Source organism: Camelus ferus, chromosome X (assembly GCF_009834535.1).
Source record: "Camelus ferus isolate YT-003-E chromosome X, BCGSAC_Cfer_1.0, whole genome shotgun sequence".
NCBI lineage: Eukaryota > Metazoa > Chordata > Mammalia > Artiodactyla > Camelidae > Camelus > Camelus ferus.
Genome location: NC_045732.1, coordinates 77,959,686 through 77,974,776, shown reverse-complemented (window position 1 = coordinate 77,974,776; position 15,091 = coordinate 77,959,686). Strand labels below are relative to the sequence as shown.

The 15,091-nt window shown below is 56.7% G+C and overlaps 2 protein-coding genes across 11 annotated transcripts in view; one reads left to right on the top strand and one right to left on the bottom strand.

Moving 5' to 3' along the window:
• The window catches only part of IKBKG (inhibitor of nuclear factor kappa B kinase regulatory subunit gamma), a 27,259-nt gene extending 20,434 nt beyond the window's left edge, over positions 1-6,825 (bottom strand). For 4 of the 5 annotated variants that reach the window (XM_032475197.1, XM_032475200.1, XM_032475199.1 and 1 more), the window contains exon 1: positions 1,799-2,116. The gene's annotated coding sequence lies outside the window, so the exon portion shown is untranslated. Of the gene's footprint in view, positions 1-1,798; positions 2,117-6,661 lie in introns of those variants that run through there. The other variant, XM_032475198.1, reaches the window with a different exon arrangement.
• Positions 2,264-15,091, top strand: G6PD (glucose-6-phosphate dehydrogenase). 6 transcript variants are annotated; one of them, XM_032475190.1, is made up of 13 exons: positions 2,264-2,481; positions 3,355-3,485; positions 10,449-10,486; positions 10,565-10,673; positions 11,139-11,356; positions 12,289-12,447; positions 12,553-12,678; positions 13,034-13,127; positions 13,329-13,515; positions 13,684-13,919; positions 14,011-14,087; positions 14,165-14,257; positions 14,344-15,091. In XM_032475190.1, exons 1-13 carry the CDS (start codon positions 2,373-2,375, stop codon positions 14,432-14,434), a joined length of 1,668 nt encoding a protein of 555 aa, XP_032331081.1. In that variant the 5' UTR covers positions 2,264-2,372; the 3' UTR covers positions 14,435-15,091. The 6 variants fall into 6 exon arrangements, with proteins under 6 accessions (XP_032331081.1, XP_032331082.1, XP_032331084.1 ...); XM_032475191.1 differs by having other exon boundaries at positions 2,265-2,481; positions 3,358-3,485; XM_032475193.1 differs by lacking the exon at positions 2,264-2,481 and adding an exon at positions 2,577-2,748 and having other exon boundaries at positions 3,358-3,485.

The following is a 15,091-nucleotide window of genomic DNA, read 5'->3' as shown; positions in this document are numbered from 1 at the left end:
TGCCCTCGTGACAGTCCCCAAAAGTCAGTTCCACCTACAGCCTTCCTTATTACCAGCTGAGGGCAAATCCACCCACCAGGTATCAGGACAAAACCCTGGAGTCCTTCTCAAGTCCTCTGTCTCTCACAGCTCACAACTCATCCATCTGTCAAAATGTATCCTAGACTCTGTCTGATGACACTAAGCAGCAGTGGTAGAGCACGTGCTTAGCCTGCACGAGGTCACAGTGATACTGTGGTTGTGTTTCTTTCAAAGTCATTTCTTAGAGATGCACACAGAAACATTTACAAATGGCATCTGAAATTTGGTTCAAAATAATGACAGAAGGCGGGAGGATATAGCTCAACTAGTAGAGAGCATGCTTAGCATGCACGAGGTCCTGAGTTCAATCCCCAGTACCCCCTCTAAAAATAAATAAACCTAACTACCTCCCCCCTAATTAATAAAAATAAATAATTTTTTTAATAATGGGGGAACGCCTAGGTATCCACCTGAAAGAAAACACATGTCCACACAGGAATGCTCATAGCAGCATTACTCCTGACAGCCAAAGAGTGAAAACAACCCAAATGTCCATCAACTGATGAATAAACAAAATCCAGTACTTTATGCTAAGAGAAAGAAACAACTCACAAGAGACCGCATATGATTCCATTTATGTGCAAACATACAGACACAGAAAGACTAGTGGCTACGTAGAGCTGGGAAAGATGGGGTGACGGGGATGATGGCTAAAGTGTATGGGGTTTCTTTTTGGAGTGATGAAAATGTTCTGGAACTAATGGTGATGACTGTGCAAGTCTGTGAATATACTGAAAACCAGTGAACTATACACCTGAAATCGGTGAATTGTGTGGCATGTGTATTATACGTCAATACAGCTGTTTTTGAAAGTAATGGGAGAGAATTGTGAGGGGTACAAATTATACAAAGGTAGCCACGAGTTGATCACTGTTGAAGCTGGGACGTGGGTACATTAGATTTACTATACTATTCTTTCTACTCTCATACATCCTTCAAATTTTTTATAATAAAATTATCAGAGCAGCAGCCTCTCTCACCTGGATTACTACAATAATCTCCTAACAGGTCACCCTGCTCCTACCCTTGCCCCCTACAGTCTGTTCTCCTGACCGCGCCATAACAATCAGCCTAAAAGTGATTCTGATCACGTCCCTCCTCTCCTCAGATCCATACCCTGGTTCCTCATTGCCCTCCGTATAAAAGCCAAAGTCCCTACAACAGCCTACAAGGTCCTGCACTATCTGGTCCCCTATCACTTCCTCTCTAAGTATTCTCCCCTCGCTCACTTTACTTCAAGTACACTGGCCTCCTTACTGTTCCTTGAACATGCCAGGATTGCCCATTCATCCTCAAGTCACAGAAGTGATAGGAGATCCGACAGACATTAATCATTTTGCAAAGTGAGCAAAGTGAGGAACATGAGGTAAGATAATTTGGCTGCCAAACTATATTTGAGATCTTTTTATAGAACTTAACCACCTCAAATGCAGTCAAGTTAGATGAACAGAAAATGTCTACGAACTAGAAGAGTCATCCACGAACTAGGGGTGTGGTCACACTCCGTGGTGGCACGGGACGGAGAGACGGAAACAGTCCCGTCTGCCACCAAAGTAACCTGGATCCTGCACCGGCCCGCCTCGGCCGATGCTCTAGAAGCGGGCGGCAGAAACGGGCCGGGGCCCAACAGGAGGGGGAAGCCTGGTCGTCCGGGGGGGTCTCGTAGGCGGCGGAAAGCCCACCGGTGGTACCCTGTCTTCCAAGAAGAGGACCACACCTGTCAGCAGAATCGATCCGACGTGAGAAGGGCAGGAGCGGCGGGCACCGAGCGCTCCTCGGACCCCGGCGCTCCGAGAAAGTCCGGGTTCCGCAGTCGCCCTTCCCTTGTCCCGCTGCCAAATTCCCAGTTCCGGCTTCCGGTGTCGTAGCTGTGGGATCCGGAAGTAAAACACTCAAGCCCCGCCCCCACCCTGGAAGCCGGCGAGAGGTTCGAGGGAGGCTGCCCCAGACTCAAGCCCGAGCCCGCCAGCCTCGGCTGGCCAGCAAGATGCTCCCCAATAATATGCGTCGCGACCCACACTCCTCCTTGTCTGCCCGGCGGTGGCATCCAAGCACCCGGTGCTTGGCCGCCCTGCCATCCCGCTAAGGGCGGAGCCACGACGAAGCTGTCTAATAGGGCCGCTTTGACCTGAACGGGCGACCCGTCTGGCGAGGAGGTGGGGCGCTGCAGAGGGCCCCGCCCACAAAGGGGGCGTGGCCACGCTGCCGGCGGAAGTGGGGCCCTTTGCGAGGTCTCAGGACCGCCCGGAGCCGGCGAGAAAGCCAGACTGTAGGGGCGGGGCCAGGCCGGGATGGGGACGCGAGCAACCGGCGGGGAACTGCACGCGGACTCGCGAAGCATCGGGGGCACGGCGCAGCGGCGGCGGGGACAGCAGGCAGCCCGCGCAGCGCCCGGCGCAGGTGCTCGAGGGGCGGGGCGGGACAAGGGCGGGGGCCTCGCACCGAGGCAGGCCTGGGATGCGCGCGCACCTTCCCGCGCCCTCGGCCCTGCCCGCCCTCGCGAGGGTGGGGCCCACGGAAGCCCCGCCCGCGGGCCTCGTCTGAGGCTGGTCAGCTCAGCCTAGGTGCCCGCCCCCGCCGGTTAAATGAGCTGGCGGGGCGCAGACCCCGGAAACTGCCGGGATCTCCGGGGCTGCGAGGGCAACGGGCTGCGGCGGTGAAGCACAGGTGACTGAGTGGGCGGGTGCCGCGTCTGCGGTAGGGCGTGCTGTGCTGCGAGTCACTTTGATTTGCCATACTTGGGGACTGAGCGAAATCGAGAATGTTTTAATCGATCTCACTGTCCCCTGCATTCCTCCATTGGACCCCTGAGGTGAGTGAGATCCTGAGAGGGACAGGGACTTGCCGAGGTCTCCCAGCATGGTAGGAGTAGGGCTGGAGTTACACTCCATCAGCTGCACGGTTTAACATACTCCAGCTCCTTCTGCAGTTTCCGCCCGAATCCCGAGTGAGATGATCCTAGGCAGGTCTTGCGCTACTCCAGCAGGCTTTTAGTTCAGTCCTCCAGAGCTGAGGCTCTAAGCTGGAATGCACTAATGTTTTAGGTGAGTTTGTAACATACACCGTGAAAGAAGGCAGCCTGGGGAGTATGGCCAGAGCCCAGAGCCAGCAGTTTCTAACTCCTCCTAACCATCCTGCTCCCCAGCTATTCACAGCAGCGTGGTGTCAGTAATCGGGTGTCAGCTGGGTGAGAGACCAAGGACCGCTCCAGAAAGGGGCCAGCTTCTCACTGCTCTTCTGTTCTCATGCCTTGTCAATGAGTTTTTCTTCCAGCAGGAAACAGCATGGCAGAGCAGGTGGCTCTGAGCCGGACCCAGGTGTGCGGGATCCTGCGGGAGGAGCTGTACCAGGGTGATGCCTTCCATCAGTCAGATACACACATCTTTATCATCATGGGTGCATCGGTGAGTCTCCCACAGGCCCCATGTCCTAAAAGCAGCAGACTTAGAGCATGACGTTGCTTAGTCTCTTCTCGGTGCCTGCGCTTTCCCAACTGACTGTGGTAGCACCCCTCGGGCTCTGCTCGGTTGGACTCTCCCTCTTGGTCCTATCTTCCCAGCGCAGCCCAGTGTACACACACAGTGAGGCAGTTCTGAAATCTGTGTGCGGCGATTGACTGTAGACCCGTGTCCTGGAGCTGGGAAGTCCGTAGGGACTGTCTGGTTGGACCTCCTCCTCCACGAGATGCAGACAGGGAAAGCCATTCATTCTGGGACTATGTTTTCCAAACCTATTTCTGACTTGACAAGTGTCACGCAGTCAGTTAGTGCCAGAGGTGGCATCTGAGGACGGATCTCCACCTTGTACCTCTACTACATCCAGTTTCCCGGGGACAGACTCTCACCCTTGCTTTGAACAGTAACCTCTCTGCCCCAACTTCCCAGGCCTGCCAAGGAGTGGGACCCAGCCCCCCATTTCTAGCCAGTGGAACTGCCTATCTTTTCTGGTAGGAAAGGCCAGAGAGTAGAAGCAAACGCAGAAATCGAGCATGTTGACAGTACATGACGGGGTGGGGCAAACAGGAGAGGGAGGGAGGGTCCTCGGAGAGCCATGACCCCCAGACTGAAGCACTCTCCCCGCCGGCCATGTGGAAACCAGGTTTCGCAGGTTGCAGGGGAGCTGTCAGGGTTTCATGTCCAAGTAAAAGTGGTTTCCTCTTCTCACTTTTAACCCTGGACATGACCAAGAATCTGCTACCCCTGATGTGACCATCTTGGCCAGTAACTTCTTATATAAACTTTCAGCAAGAGTTCTCCCCAGCTAGTTCACTTGGAAAAGGAGAACAAGAAGGCTGGGCAAGAGGCAGTGAGAGGGAAGAGAAGGCCACCCCAGATTCTCCGCTGACCCCCTGTAACCCCAAGACTAAGGGGTGTCCAGGAGGAGCATATGGGGCAGGCTTAGACTTCACCACGGCCCGAGCCTGGTCCCCTGAGAAGAACCCTACTTGTGTCGGCCACCTGGGTCTCTGACCCTTGGGACCTTCGTCCAAGAAATAGTTTGGGGGAGACAGTAACTCGGGGTTATTTTGCCTCCTTCCCCCATCCCCATAACAGCCTGTGTCACAGGGCACTCCCACAGAGGGTCCCAGGTCCCAGTAAATGGAATGTGACCCTCAGCCCACAACTCTTAGACACCTCACTGAGAGCATCTAAGCTTGCTGTGTGATCTGGGGCAGGTGTCTTCCCTTCTCTGAACCTCACTGTCTCCTCGGGGCAACTGAGGACTTTTGAAGCAAATGCCAAGGGTCCTTGGGCTCTGCCGAGCTGATTCTGTGACTCCCGGCTGCCTTCGCCTGGGGCTAGCTTGGGGTTAGGCAACTTTGTATCTTTGCAATCAGGCGGTTCCCCTTTGCTCTTGTCCGCTCTGGGAGCAACAACCGGAGGCTTCCAGAGCAGACATGGGAAGTGGGCCGGGTGGAGTGGGGGAGCAAGAGCCTCCTGGCTTGTTTGTCTCTCCTGCTCAGTGGGGCTGGCATGGGGTGGGGGCCTCCCGGGCTCAGGCAGCACCTCAAACAACTCCCACAACATGCCACCTGCCCCAATGCCCTCTGCTACTTCCTCCTTCCTCCTTCCTGTCCGAGGGAGACATGTGGTGCTGGGGCACACCCTCCCGGAACCAGCAGGTTCTCCATTCATTCACCCAAGAAACAGCAGGCGTGATGGAGCCCCGCCCTCCCACGGGTCCCATGTGCGGGGGTGGGGCTGGGCCCCAAGGGGAGCTGGCAGCCCAAAAAGAGTTCTGGGTGGCACACGTGACCAAAGCCACCACTGGGCCTTTGTGTCCCCAGGACTCATGAGGAGGCAAGGCCCGCAGAGCCATCCGGCGCCACAGGAGCGCTCCCCTGCAGCAGGAGGAACAGCCGCAGTGCCCCGGGGGCAGGCTGGGCCACCCTCTGCCCCTTCTCGCGCCTGCTTCCTCCCTGAGGCATCCTGGTGCTGGCTCAGGGGGTTACCTAACAGACTTTGGTGACCACTGTCTCCCTCTCAGGACTGCCCCCAGCCAGGAAGGGAGTGCAAGTACTTACTGTCCCAGTCCAGAAAGCTCTGGAATGACAGCGCTGGGAGAGGAACTTTGGGCCTGGAGGATCGTGGCCTCCCCCATCTGCTAGAGGCTCCTCTTCCCCCAAGGGAGTGGAGAGAGGAGTTGGAGTGAGAGAGAGACCGAGTCCCCTCGGGCAGGACTGGCTCACTGCGGGGTCCTCAACGAGCCCCTCCCTTCTCTGGGTCTCCATGTCCCCACCCAGAGCACAGGGGCCCTGGGCCGGACAGGCGCTCAGTCCCCATCCCAGGGATGGGCCCTGTGAGGGATGACCCGGCAGCCTCAGCCCCTCCCCTACCCCAGGGATGTTTCTGGGCCGCCTGCCCCTGAAGCTGATAAGATTCTTGCTGTGTCATGATGACACTGGCTCACCCCCAAAGGCTGAGTGGCTCACGAGCCCCGGGTGTGGGAGGGAGTCCCAGCCTACCACAGCAGCCCCCCAGTCCTCTCACCCCCATGGCTGGGATCCAGCCAAAGCAGCCCACGCTCCAACCTGGGAGGCTGGGCAGGTCCTTGGCCCAAGTGACCCGAGGGGGACAAGGATGGCCCACCCCTGCCAGGCCTCCAGCTAGCAGCCCACCTCAAAGGTTCTCTGCTGCACCCTCCACCCCGAAACCCTCAGAGACCGACTGAGGGTTCATAAAACCGGAGACTGAGGTCAAACCCGGGCAGTGACGGGTGGTGGCCCAGGGTCCCTTTGCCCCAGCTGGGCCAGATACTGGTGGCTGGAAATCTTAATCAGGTCCTGCTGCTCCTGCTAAGTCACCACGTGCCCCCAGGCGGCTCCCTCCCCCGCTGTGGTCCTCCGGCGCGAAATGACCAGGTGGGAAGAGATGTGAGGCTCGCCCTTCCCCCGCGCGGACGCCTGCTCCTTCCCACACTCGGTTCTCAGGAAGGAGTCAGCCCAGGCTAGTGCCGCAGGCAGGCGTCCCAGCCGCCCACCATCCTCCCACCCCACCGGGCCCAGAGAGCAGCGAGCCCTGCTTCCCAGTGGAAGGGAGTAGCCCCCAGGCCCCCTGCCCCACACTGGTTCAGGTCCTACCTCATCTTGCCCTTGGGTGACTTGGAGCCCAACAGGCCTCCGATTGCAGAAACTGAGCTGAACCAGGCGAGCAGGTTCTGCCAGTAGCTAATCCCAAAGGAAATCGCAAGAGCAGAAAGCTTGGGGTATAGGGCACGTGACTCGGGACAGGAGCCTGGTCCCAGTTCCTCGACATCTGCCTGCTGGAATTTGATCAGAAGCAAACATGACTGGCCACGAGGAAGGCCAGGGAGGTGGTGGCTGCCGGCTGTGGTTCTGATTGTTTCTCCCGGGGGCTGGGCCCCAGCCAGCCAGCCTTCTCTGGAGCATGCAGGGCCAGCTGACCTAAGGTAACATGGGCAGAGTGTCCCACTGATGGCAGAAGCCAGAGGCAGGCCCTGACCAGTCACTAGGAGAAGTGCCACCAGCGGGGGGCTGCTGGGCGCTGAGGGACACAGGGGCCCAGACTGGGGATCGGAGCCCCCTTGATCTAGTTGTCTCAGAGGTTCGTGTGAAAGGTGGCAGTTACGATCGGGACCCACTCCAGAATGCTCGGCAAATCAGTTGGCAGACGGGGGCAAGGAGCACCACCACAGGGAACCCTGGTTTGGGAACCACCCACTTTGGGTGCTCAGGGTCCCGGTGGAGCCTGGAGATAGCAGACACTGACTTGCCTGTGTGGGCTGGGCGTAGGGAAATCTGGGCTGGAAGAGACACTTGGAGTTGTCCCCGTGCAGAGGTCGGCTGGGGCCCAGGAGACCAGAGGCAAAGCAAAGAACAGGAAGAACGCGAACATTCAAGTATCAGAAATGGACTGCACATACACCCACCCAGAGCAGGGATCCCCACCCAGGAGCCTTCCTGCGTGCCTGTCTCCGGGGTCAGAATTGCTTTGGTCACACAGCTTCTGCTTTGCAGTTGTTCATAGAAATGAGCTCATCCAATGGTTACGTGGCTTCTGAGGGGTAATTTTGCACTGAATTTCAGGTCCTTATACTTGGAGGCGGTTTTTCTGCCCAGGACGCGCCTGGCTTAGCGTGGGTCCACCCGGCATCCCGCTCTGATTACAGGGTGGCCACATGAAAGAGGCTACACACACCACCTCTTCCACGTGGAGTGGATGGAGGGTTCCTTTGTCAGGTCACAGAATGGAAGCAGGTTGGGGCGGCTCCTGCGACTGAACTGGGGCTCGGAGAGAAGGGATTGGTGATTCCTTGTAGTGAGTCTTCTGTTGCTCGGAGTTGCTGTGTGCTCATACCCAGTCCCCACCCTCTACTGAAATTTTTTTTTCAGTATTTTTGTTTTGACATTTTCAGGGGAGTAGTTAGGTTTGTTTGTTTGTTTGAATGGAGGGACTGGGGATCAGACCGAGGACCTTGTGCATGCCCAGCACACGCTCTCCCGCTGACCTAGGCCCTCCCCCCAGTCTTCTTTTTTAAGGGAGAATTGGTACACACTGAAACGCACACGTCCTCACTAAACAATTGGTTATGCAGCTTTATCACCAAAGAGGACGTTTCCAGAAAGTTCTCAGATGACCAACCCACCTCACCTCCCACTGCAGACAACAGCGGATGTAATTTCTCTCACAGCAAATCTGTTTTGCCCATTCAAAATTTTTGTTTGTTTTTTTTTGTTTTGGGGGGGTAACTAGGTTTATTTATTTATTATTGTTATGTTCTATTTAGGTGATGTACTGGGGGATTGAACCCATGACCCAGTGCATGCTAGGCATACACTCTACCACTGAGCTAGACCCTCCCCTCCGTCCCGCTTTGCCTATTCTAAAGCCTCACATAAATGAACTCGGAGTATTTAGTCGCGCCTGGGTCTGGGGCGCAGCATGATGGTTTTGAGAGTCACCTGTGTTAGGTGGGTCATTCCTTGGCGTTGCTGAGCCGGTTCGCGTTGTGGTGGAGAGAGCTGCTGCTCCTCCCGTGGGTGGATCCGGGCAGTGGGGTGGTTCACAGCTTGGGCCCGTTGAGGCCGGAGGCTGCCGTGAACGTTCATGTACAAGCATCGGCCCCACATCCTCTCCGGCGCCTGGCATGTTCATCTCTGGGGTCCCAGCTGTTCCGGTGGGTGTGAAGTGGGATCTCACTGTGATTTAACTTCCATTGTGCTGACAACTGATGCCCTTGACCACTTTCTCAGGTGTTTATTAGCCACTCATTTCTCTTCCTTGTGAACTATCTGTTCAACTATTTTGCCCATTTTTAGTTGGATTCTTTCCTCTTTTGCTATAGGAGTGGCTTATATATTCTAGATACAGATGAATCTGGTGAATGTGTTCTCCCAGTCTGTTCATCTTCTTCATACTGTTTAATGATGACCAGGCGTTTCTAATTTTGATGAAGCCTTAATTTGTCAATCACTTTGTTTCTGGTGATAGCTTTCTGTGTCCCATCTAAGAAATCTGTGTCAACCCTCGTATATTGACTTTTTTAACTCTAGCAACCTTGCTAAAATCTCACTAACCAGAATAATTTATCTTTAGCTGGGTTTGAGGTGGTTTTGTTTTGATGGGCAAACTGTCACCTATAAATAATGCCAGTGTCGTCTCTTCCTTCTAACCCTTACGTCATTGGCTGGGCTTCTAGGTGAGCATTGACTGAAGAGGTCGTGGCAGGCGCTCTTTTCTTGTTACTGATTGTTCAGAGGGGATTCTTCCATCATCTCCTGGCAACATACGGTGTTTGTGAGGCTTTTTATAGGTGCTCTTTATCAACGTAAGTAAATCCTCTTTGATTCCTAATTTGATAAGAAGTTTGATCATAAGAGAGAGTTGAAATCCCTGGAACACTTTTCTACATCTGGTAAGCTTAGCAAGCTTGCTAGATTTTCAAAACATCAAAAGGAATAGACAAAGATTTCTTAGAGCCTTTTCCCCTTAATCTGGTGAGTTTCAATGATTTTTTTTTTTTTGGTGAGTCCAACTTGTTTCTGACATATGCCATTTTTCACATTGCAGAATGGGGTTTGCTGATATTTTCCACAGGATTTTTGCATCTGCGTCTGTGTACGTGGATGAGACGGGCTTGGGGCCCATGTGCCTTTCTCAGAGGGTCCAGAACCGGGGCTCTGGGGGCCCCACAGAGCGGCATAGCCCCTGCTCCCTAGGCCCCTGTTCACAGGCAGCCTCTGCCTGTGCAGGGCCCTTGCTCCATTTGGGTACGATGGCTTTTTCTCAAAATTTGTCCATTTCACCGAAGTTGTCGGACTTGGAATCAGGTCATTCATACGACCCTCTTTCTGTCTTTCCTGCCTGGAGTTTTGTGCTAATTATTGGTCCTTTTTCAAAAGCAGTCTTGCTTTGTTGTTTGTTTTTATTAGTCTTTTTCAAACACCAGCTTTTGAGCTCTGTTGATCTTTTCCTTTGGTTGGTTTTCCATTTTCTTCATTTCTGTTTTTCATTGGTTCCTGCCCCGTGACTTGTTTGCTTTAAAATTTCCCCATCCTCTTTCTAACTTCTGAAACTGATGCTCAGCTCATCTGCTTCGAGCTGTCCTTTCTTGCTGCTGTGAGCATATAAGGCTTTGCTGTGTGTTTCTTCCACTGCCATTTGGTTCTAGAGACTCCAGGTTTCTCTTCTGAACCCCCAGGAGCTCTTTAGAAGCAGGCATTTGTTTGGGGTTCAGTTCCACCTGCTGCCCCTGACACCAGGGCTTGTGGGTTGAGGATTGCAGGGCCAGCAGGTTGGCAGGTGCCCCAGGAAGGCGCACTGCTGTCAGCTCAGGGTTGGGGTGAAGGGCTGGGTCTCCAAGGGGGTGTTCTCACCTCCTGACCTCACCTGTGTTCTCTGCCACAGGGCGACCTGGCCAAGAAGAAGATCTATCCCACCATCTGGTAAGCCCGTGCCCTCACCGCCCCGCTGCCTGAGGCCTCCCTGCCCTCCCACCCTCACCAGGGCTCCTCTGCCCTCAGGTGGCTGTTCCGGGATGGCCTTCTGCCAGAAGACACCTACATTGTGGGCTACGCCCGCTCCCGCCTCACGGTGGCTGACATCCGCAAGCAGAGTGAGCCGTTTTTCAAAGTGAGTGGCTCCCGGTGTCTGCGCAGGTGTCAGCCCCCTCCATCCCAGATGCCCTTCCCTGCCCCCACCGTGCGGGGAGGGCCCAGTCTGTCCCTTCCCATCCTTGTCCTCCCCAAAGCCATCCACAGGCCCTACCCTGCCTGTTGCCACCACTTCCTTGATGATCGCTGTTTCCCAGCCCCCTACTCGGCCTCGCCACGTCCTGCCCACTGTGCTGGGCTTTTCTCAGCATGCCGTAGTTTGGTAAAGTGACTGTGGAGAGAGATCTTTCTCAGGTCAAAGTTTCCAAAATCTGACTTCTGTCCCAGGGGGTGCCTACCGCCCACCCCAGCCCTGCTGTGGATGTGTTGAGCTGATGAAATGGGAGTGAACCCATTGTGGGGCCAGGATGGCTGACTTCGGAGGGAGCCTGCCCTAAATGTGGGCTTGTGGAGGGACCGACATCCTTGTGTCCGCGTTTCCCAGGCCACCCCAGAGGAGAAGCCCAAGCTGGAGGAGTTCTTCGCCCGCAACTCCTACGTGGCCGGCCAGTATGATGACGCAGCCTCCTACGAGCGCCTCAACAGCCACATGAATGCCCTCCACCAGGGGCCACAGGCCAACCGCCTCTTTTATCTGGCCTTGCCCCCAACCGTGTACGAGGCTGTCACCAAGAACATCCGCGAGACCTGCATGAGCCAGACGTAAGGCTGGTCTTTCGCCCTCCCTTCCTGCCTCCTAGGGGTGCCCTGCCCTGGCCGCTGTCCAGAGCTCCCGGGGCAAACTGGTCTAGGAGTCTGAAAAAGACGAATGTCCCTTGTTCTTCCCGTGAATTAGCTCTCCAAAGAAGGGGATAGGAGTAACAAGAGTTTTCTAAGAGCCTTTTTTGAAAATAGTACCACAAGTACTTACCATCCAAATCCTCATGTCTCCCTGAGGGTCCACCTCACTGGAAATCCATTTGTCCCTGGCAGCAGTCCCCACCAGAACCACAAGATGGCAGTGTTGCTCCACAAAACTCTCTCTGCCGATGGCTTAATCTCTGGCTTTCAGCATTTCCAGAGGTCCCCGCTGTCGCCACGAGGTGGCAGTGTTGCTCCAATAGGATCCTCCTGCCTGTGTTGCGCAGCTCCTCTGGCTCTGCATTTTTCACAAAGGCAGAGCCATGCCTGTTTCACTTTGTCCGGTTTTGAACACAGAATGCCACACTAGCTCCCCAGGAGGAATAAGGGGCCTTTCCCCACGTTGAAACCCACGGAGTTAACTGTGCCTCTGACATCCCTTCTCTTTTCCATGTCTGCCCCCCACTCCCACCGCCCACCCCACTTCCTGCTAGCTCCGGGGCCACTCTTAACCCAGGAGAGGACCACAGCATACCAGGAGGCATCCAAGGAAGTTCTGAGTGTGGGCGTTGAGGGCTGGAAAGGACAGAAAGTGTCCTCTGGTTTGAGGGGGCTCTGCCGGGGCCCGGCGGTGGGCAGCCCAGCAGAGCTTCACCAGGGCATCTCAGAATGCAGCAGTGGGGAGGGGAGGCTCTGCCCTCGCTCCCTGGGGTAGGGGGCAGGAAGGGGGATGAGGTTCTGAACCCCAGCCCCCAGGGAGGGTATGGGGGTGATGCAGCTCTGGGTTCCCACAGAGGCTGGAATCGCATCATTGTGGAGAAGCCCTTTGGGAGGGACCTGCAGAGCTCTGACCAGCTATCCAACCACATTTCCTCCCTGTTCCGTGAGGACCAGATTTACCGCATCGACCACTACCTGGGCAAGGAGATGGTCCAGAACCTCATGGTGCTGAGGTGCGGCTGGGGCCAGGACGAGGTCAGGGTGGACACTGGGGGTCCCAGCCTGCCTGGCTGCTGCCCCTCAGATGCACACCAGCCTCCACCTGGCCCCTCCTGTAGGTTTGCCAACCGGATCTTTGGCCCCATCTGGAACCGGGACAACATCGCTTGCGTCATCCTCACCTTCAAGGAGCCTTTTGGCACTGAGGGCCGTGGGGGCTACTTCGATGAATTTGGGATCATCCGGTGAGAGCCTGTCTCCCCTTCCTGGGAGATCGGCACAGGTGTGGGGCACCATGTCACCCACCACCCTGCAGGGTCACCTCTCTTTGTTCTGGGCTCCTCCTCCCACCCCGAGGTTGAAATTTGACAGCAGGAGTGTCTGAAGGGAAAGGTCGCTGTCTTCTTCCTTCTCTCGGGGGCCGGGCAGACCCTGGGAATCAGGAAGCATGTCTCATAGCTCGTTGCCAGAAAGCCCAGCTCAAGGCCCTGAGCCCCCGGAACCTGGCCCACAGGGAGGGGAGCCAAGGCAAGCTAGCTCTCTACTCCAGCCTTGCAACCGAGAAGTCCCTGACCAAGTTCCACCCACTTCCGCCCCCAGGGACGTGATGCAGAATCACCTTCTGCAGATGCTGTGTCTGGTGGCCATGGAGAAGCCTGCCTCCACCAACTCAGATGATGTTCGTGATGAGAAGGTGGGTGGAGGTCCTGCAACCTGCCCCAGCCACCAGTCTTGAGCACAGAGAGCCCAAGGCTGGGAGTCAAAAGTTGAAAGCTATCTGTCTGGCCGCTCACCCCTCCAGGAAGGCCACCCTGCAGGGTCACATAGCTTCCTCGTGCGCGGGCCTCTCCACCTCATGACCCAAGGGACCCGTCTCTCCCTGGATGTCTTTCAGGTCAAGGTGTTGAAATGCATCTCAGAGGTGCAGGCGAGCAATGTGGTCTTGGGCCAGTATGTGGGGAACCCCAATGGGGAGGGTGAGGCCACCAAAGGGTACCTGGATGACCCCACGGTGCCCCGCGGCTCCATCACTGCCACCTTTGCGGCTGTCGTCCTCTACGTGGAGAACGAGAGATGGGACGGTAGGTGACATCTCAGGGCCCGGCAGGCAGGCCTGGACTGCGCAGAGTGCGGGAAGGGCCAGACCCTGTGGGGGTGGGACCCTGCCACTTCGCCACCCACCCCCTCCCTCGCTCCCTCCTATATGTACGCACAGCCAGGTCCTGAGGCTGGCCTTGCCCCCACCCTAGGGGTGCCCTTCATCCTGCGCTGCGGCAAAGCCCTGAATGAGCGCAAGGCCGAGGTGCGCCTGCAGTTCCGCGATGTGGCTGGGGACATCTTCCAGCAGCAGTGCAAGCGGAACGAGCTGGTGATCCGTGTGCAGCCCAACGAGGCCGTGTACACCAAGATGATGACCAAGAAGCCCGGCATGTTCTTCAACCCTGAGGAGTCAGAGTTGGACCTTACCTACGGCAACAGATACAAGGTGGGCACCGGCCAAGGGCAGGAAGCGAGGCCTCGGGGGCAGGGCTTGGTAGGGATGGGGCAGGCATCTCACGGAGCCCCGCCCCCGGCAGAATGTGAAGCTCCCAGACGCATACGAGCGACTCATCCTAGACGTCTTCTGTGGGAGCCAGATGCATTTCGTGCGCAGGTGAGAGCCCACCTTCTCCCACCCTCCCTCCCTCCCTGTCCCCACCACCCACCTAAAGCCTCATGGTGTCCCCACAGTGACGAGCTCCGCGAGGCCTGGCGCATCTTCACTCCGCTGCTGCACAAGATCGAACGCGAGAAGCTGCAGCCCATCCCCTACGTTTATGGCAGGTATAGAAGGTGGAGGTGCTGGGCCGGGCGGGAGGGATGGGGCTCCGGGGCTCCCTCACATCTCCCGTTTGCCTGTCACTCCCCAGCCGAGGCCCGGCCGAGGCAGATGAGCTGATGAAGAGAGTGGGCTTCCAGTACGAGGGGACCTACAAGTGGGTGAACCCCCACAAGCTCTGAGCCCTGAGCACTGCCCCACTGCACCCCACCCTCTCGGCCCTACCTCTCTCTGTCCTTCCTGCCTTCTCACCCTCTGACCCGCATCACATTGGGAGGACTTTGGGACCACAGACCTCAGCCTCACATTCCCGGCCCGGGTGCAGACCCCCCGCTGCCCAGCGCCCCTGCTGCCCATGGCCCAGGTACATTCCTCCAGCCCCGCGCCATGACCACCCCTGGCCACCACTGCCCTGCCTGACCAGCTTCTTTCCGCGGGACGGAGCCACATCGGAAGGAGGGAGAAGCGCGGCTCCTCCGGCCCAGCACCTGGGGGAGGACTGGAGTTACCAGCAACAGAGGGTCCGCGGCAGGCCTCCGTGGGCCAGCTCCTCGGGACTTGGGGAAAGTGGCCATCACGACCACACTAGCCTCAGTGCCACTCAACATCCCTGGTCCCCCATTGCAAGGGACTTCCATGTTGCCCAGCCATCCTCCATGTGTCAGCCCCCCCACAAGTGTCCCTCTGCTGCCCCCAGCTCCCCCACCACCCTAAGTGCACTCCACGGCCCACCCCATCTCACCCCACCCACAGGTGGTGCCCTCGCTACTGGAAAAGTGGAAGCGCAGGTGGGATGCCCCACCTCGGCCCCTGACATTAAATCTACAGACCCGCTGGTC

Coding starts and splice junctions, on each gene's coding strand:
- G6PD (XM_032475190.1), top strand. CDS start 2,373: ATGGGGACGCGAGCAACCGGCGGGGAACTGCACGCGGACTCGCGAAGC. Junction 10,487..10,564: donor AAGATCTATCCCACCATCTG/GTAAGCCCGTGC, acceptor CTCTGCCCTCAG/GTGGCTGTTCCGGGATGGCC. Junction 10,674..11,138: donor AGAGTGAGCCGTTTTTCAAA/GTGAGTGGCTCC, acceptor CGCGTTTCCCAG/GCCACCCCAGAGGAGAAGCC.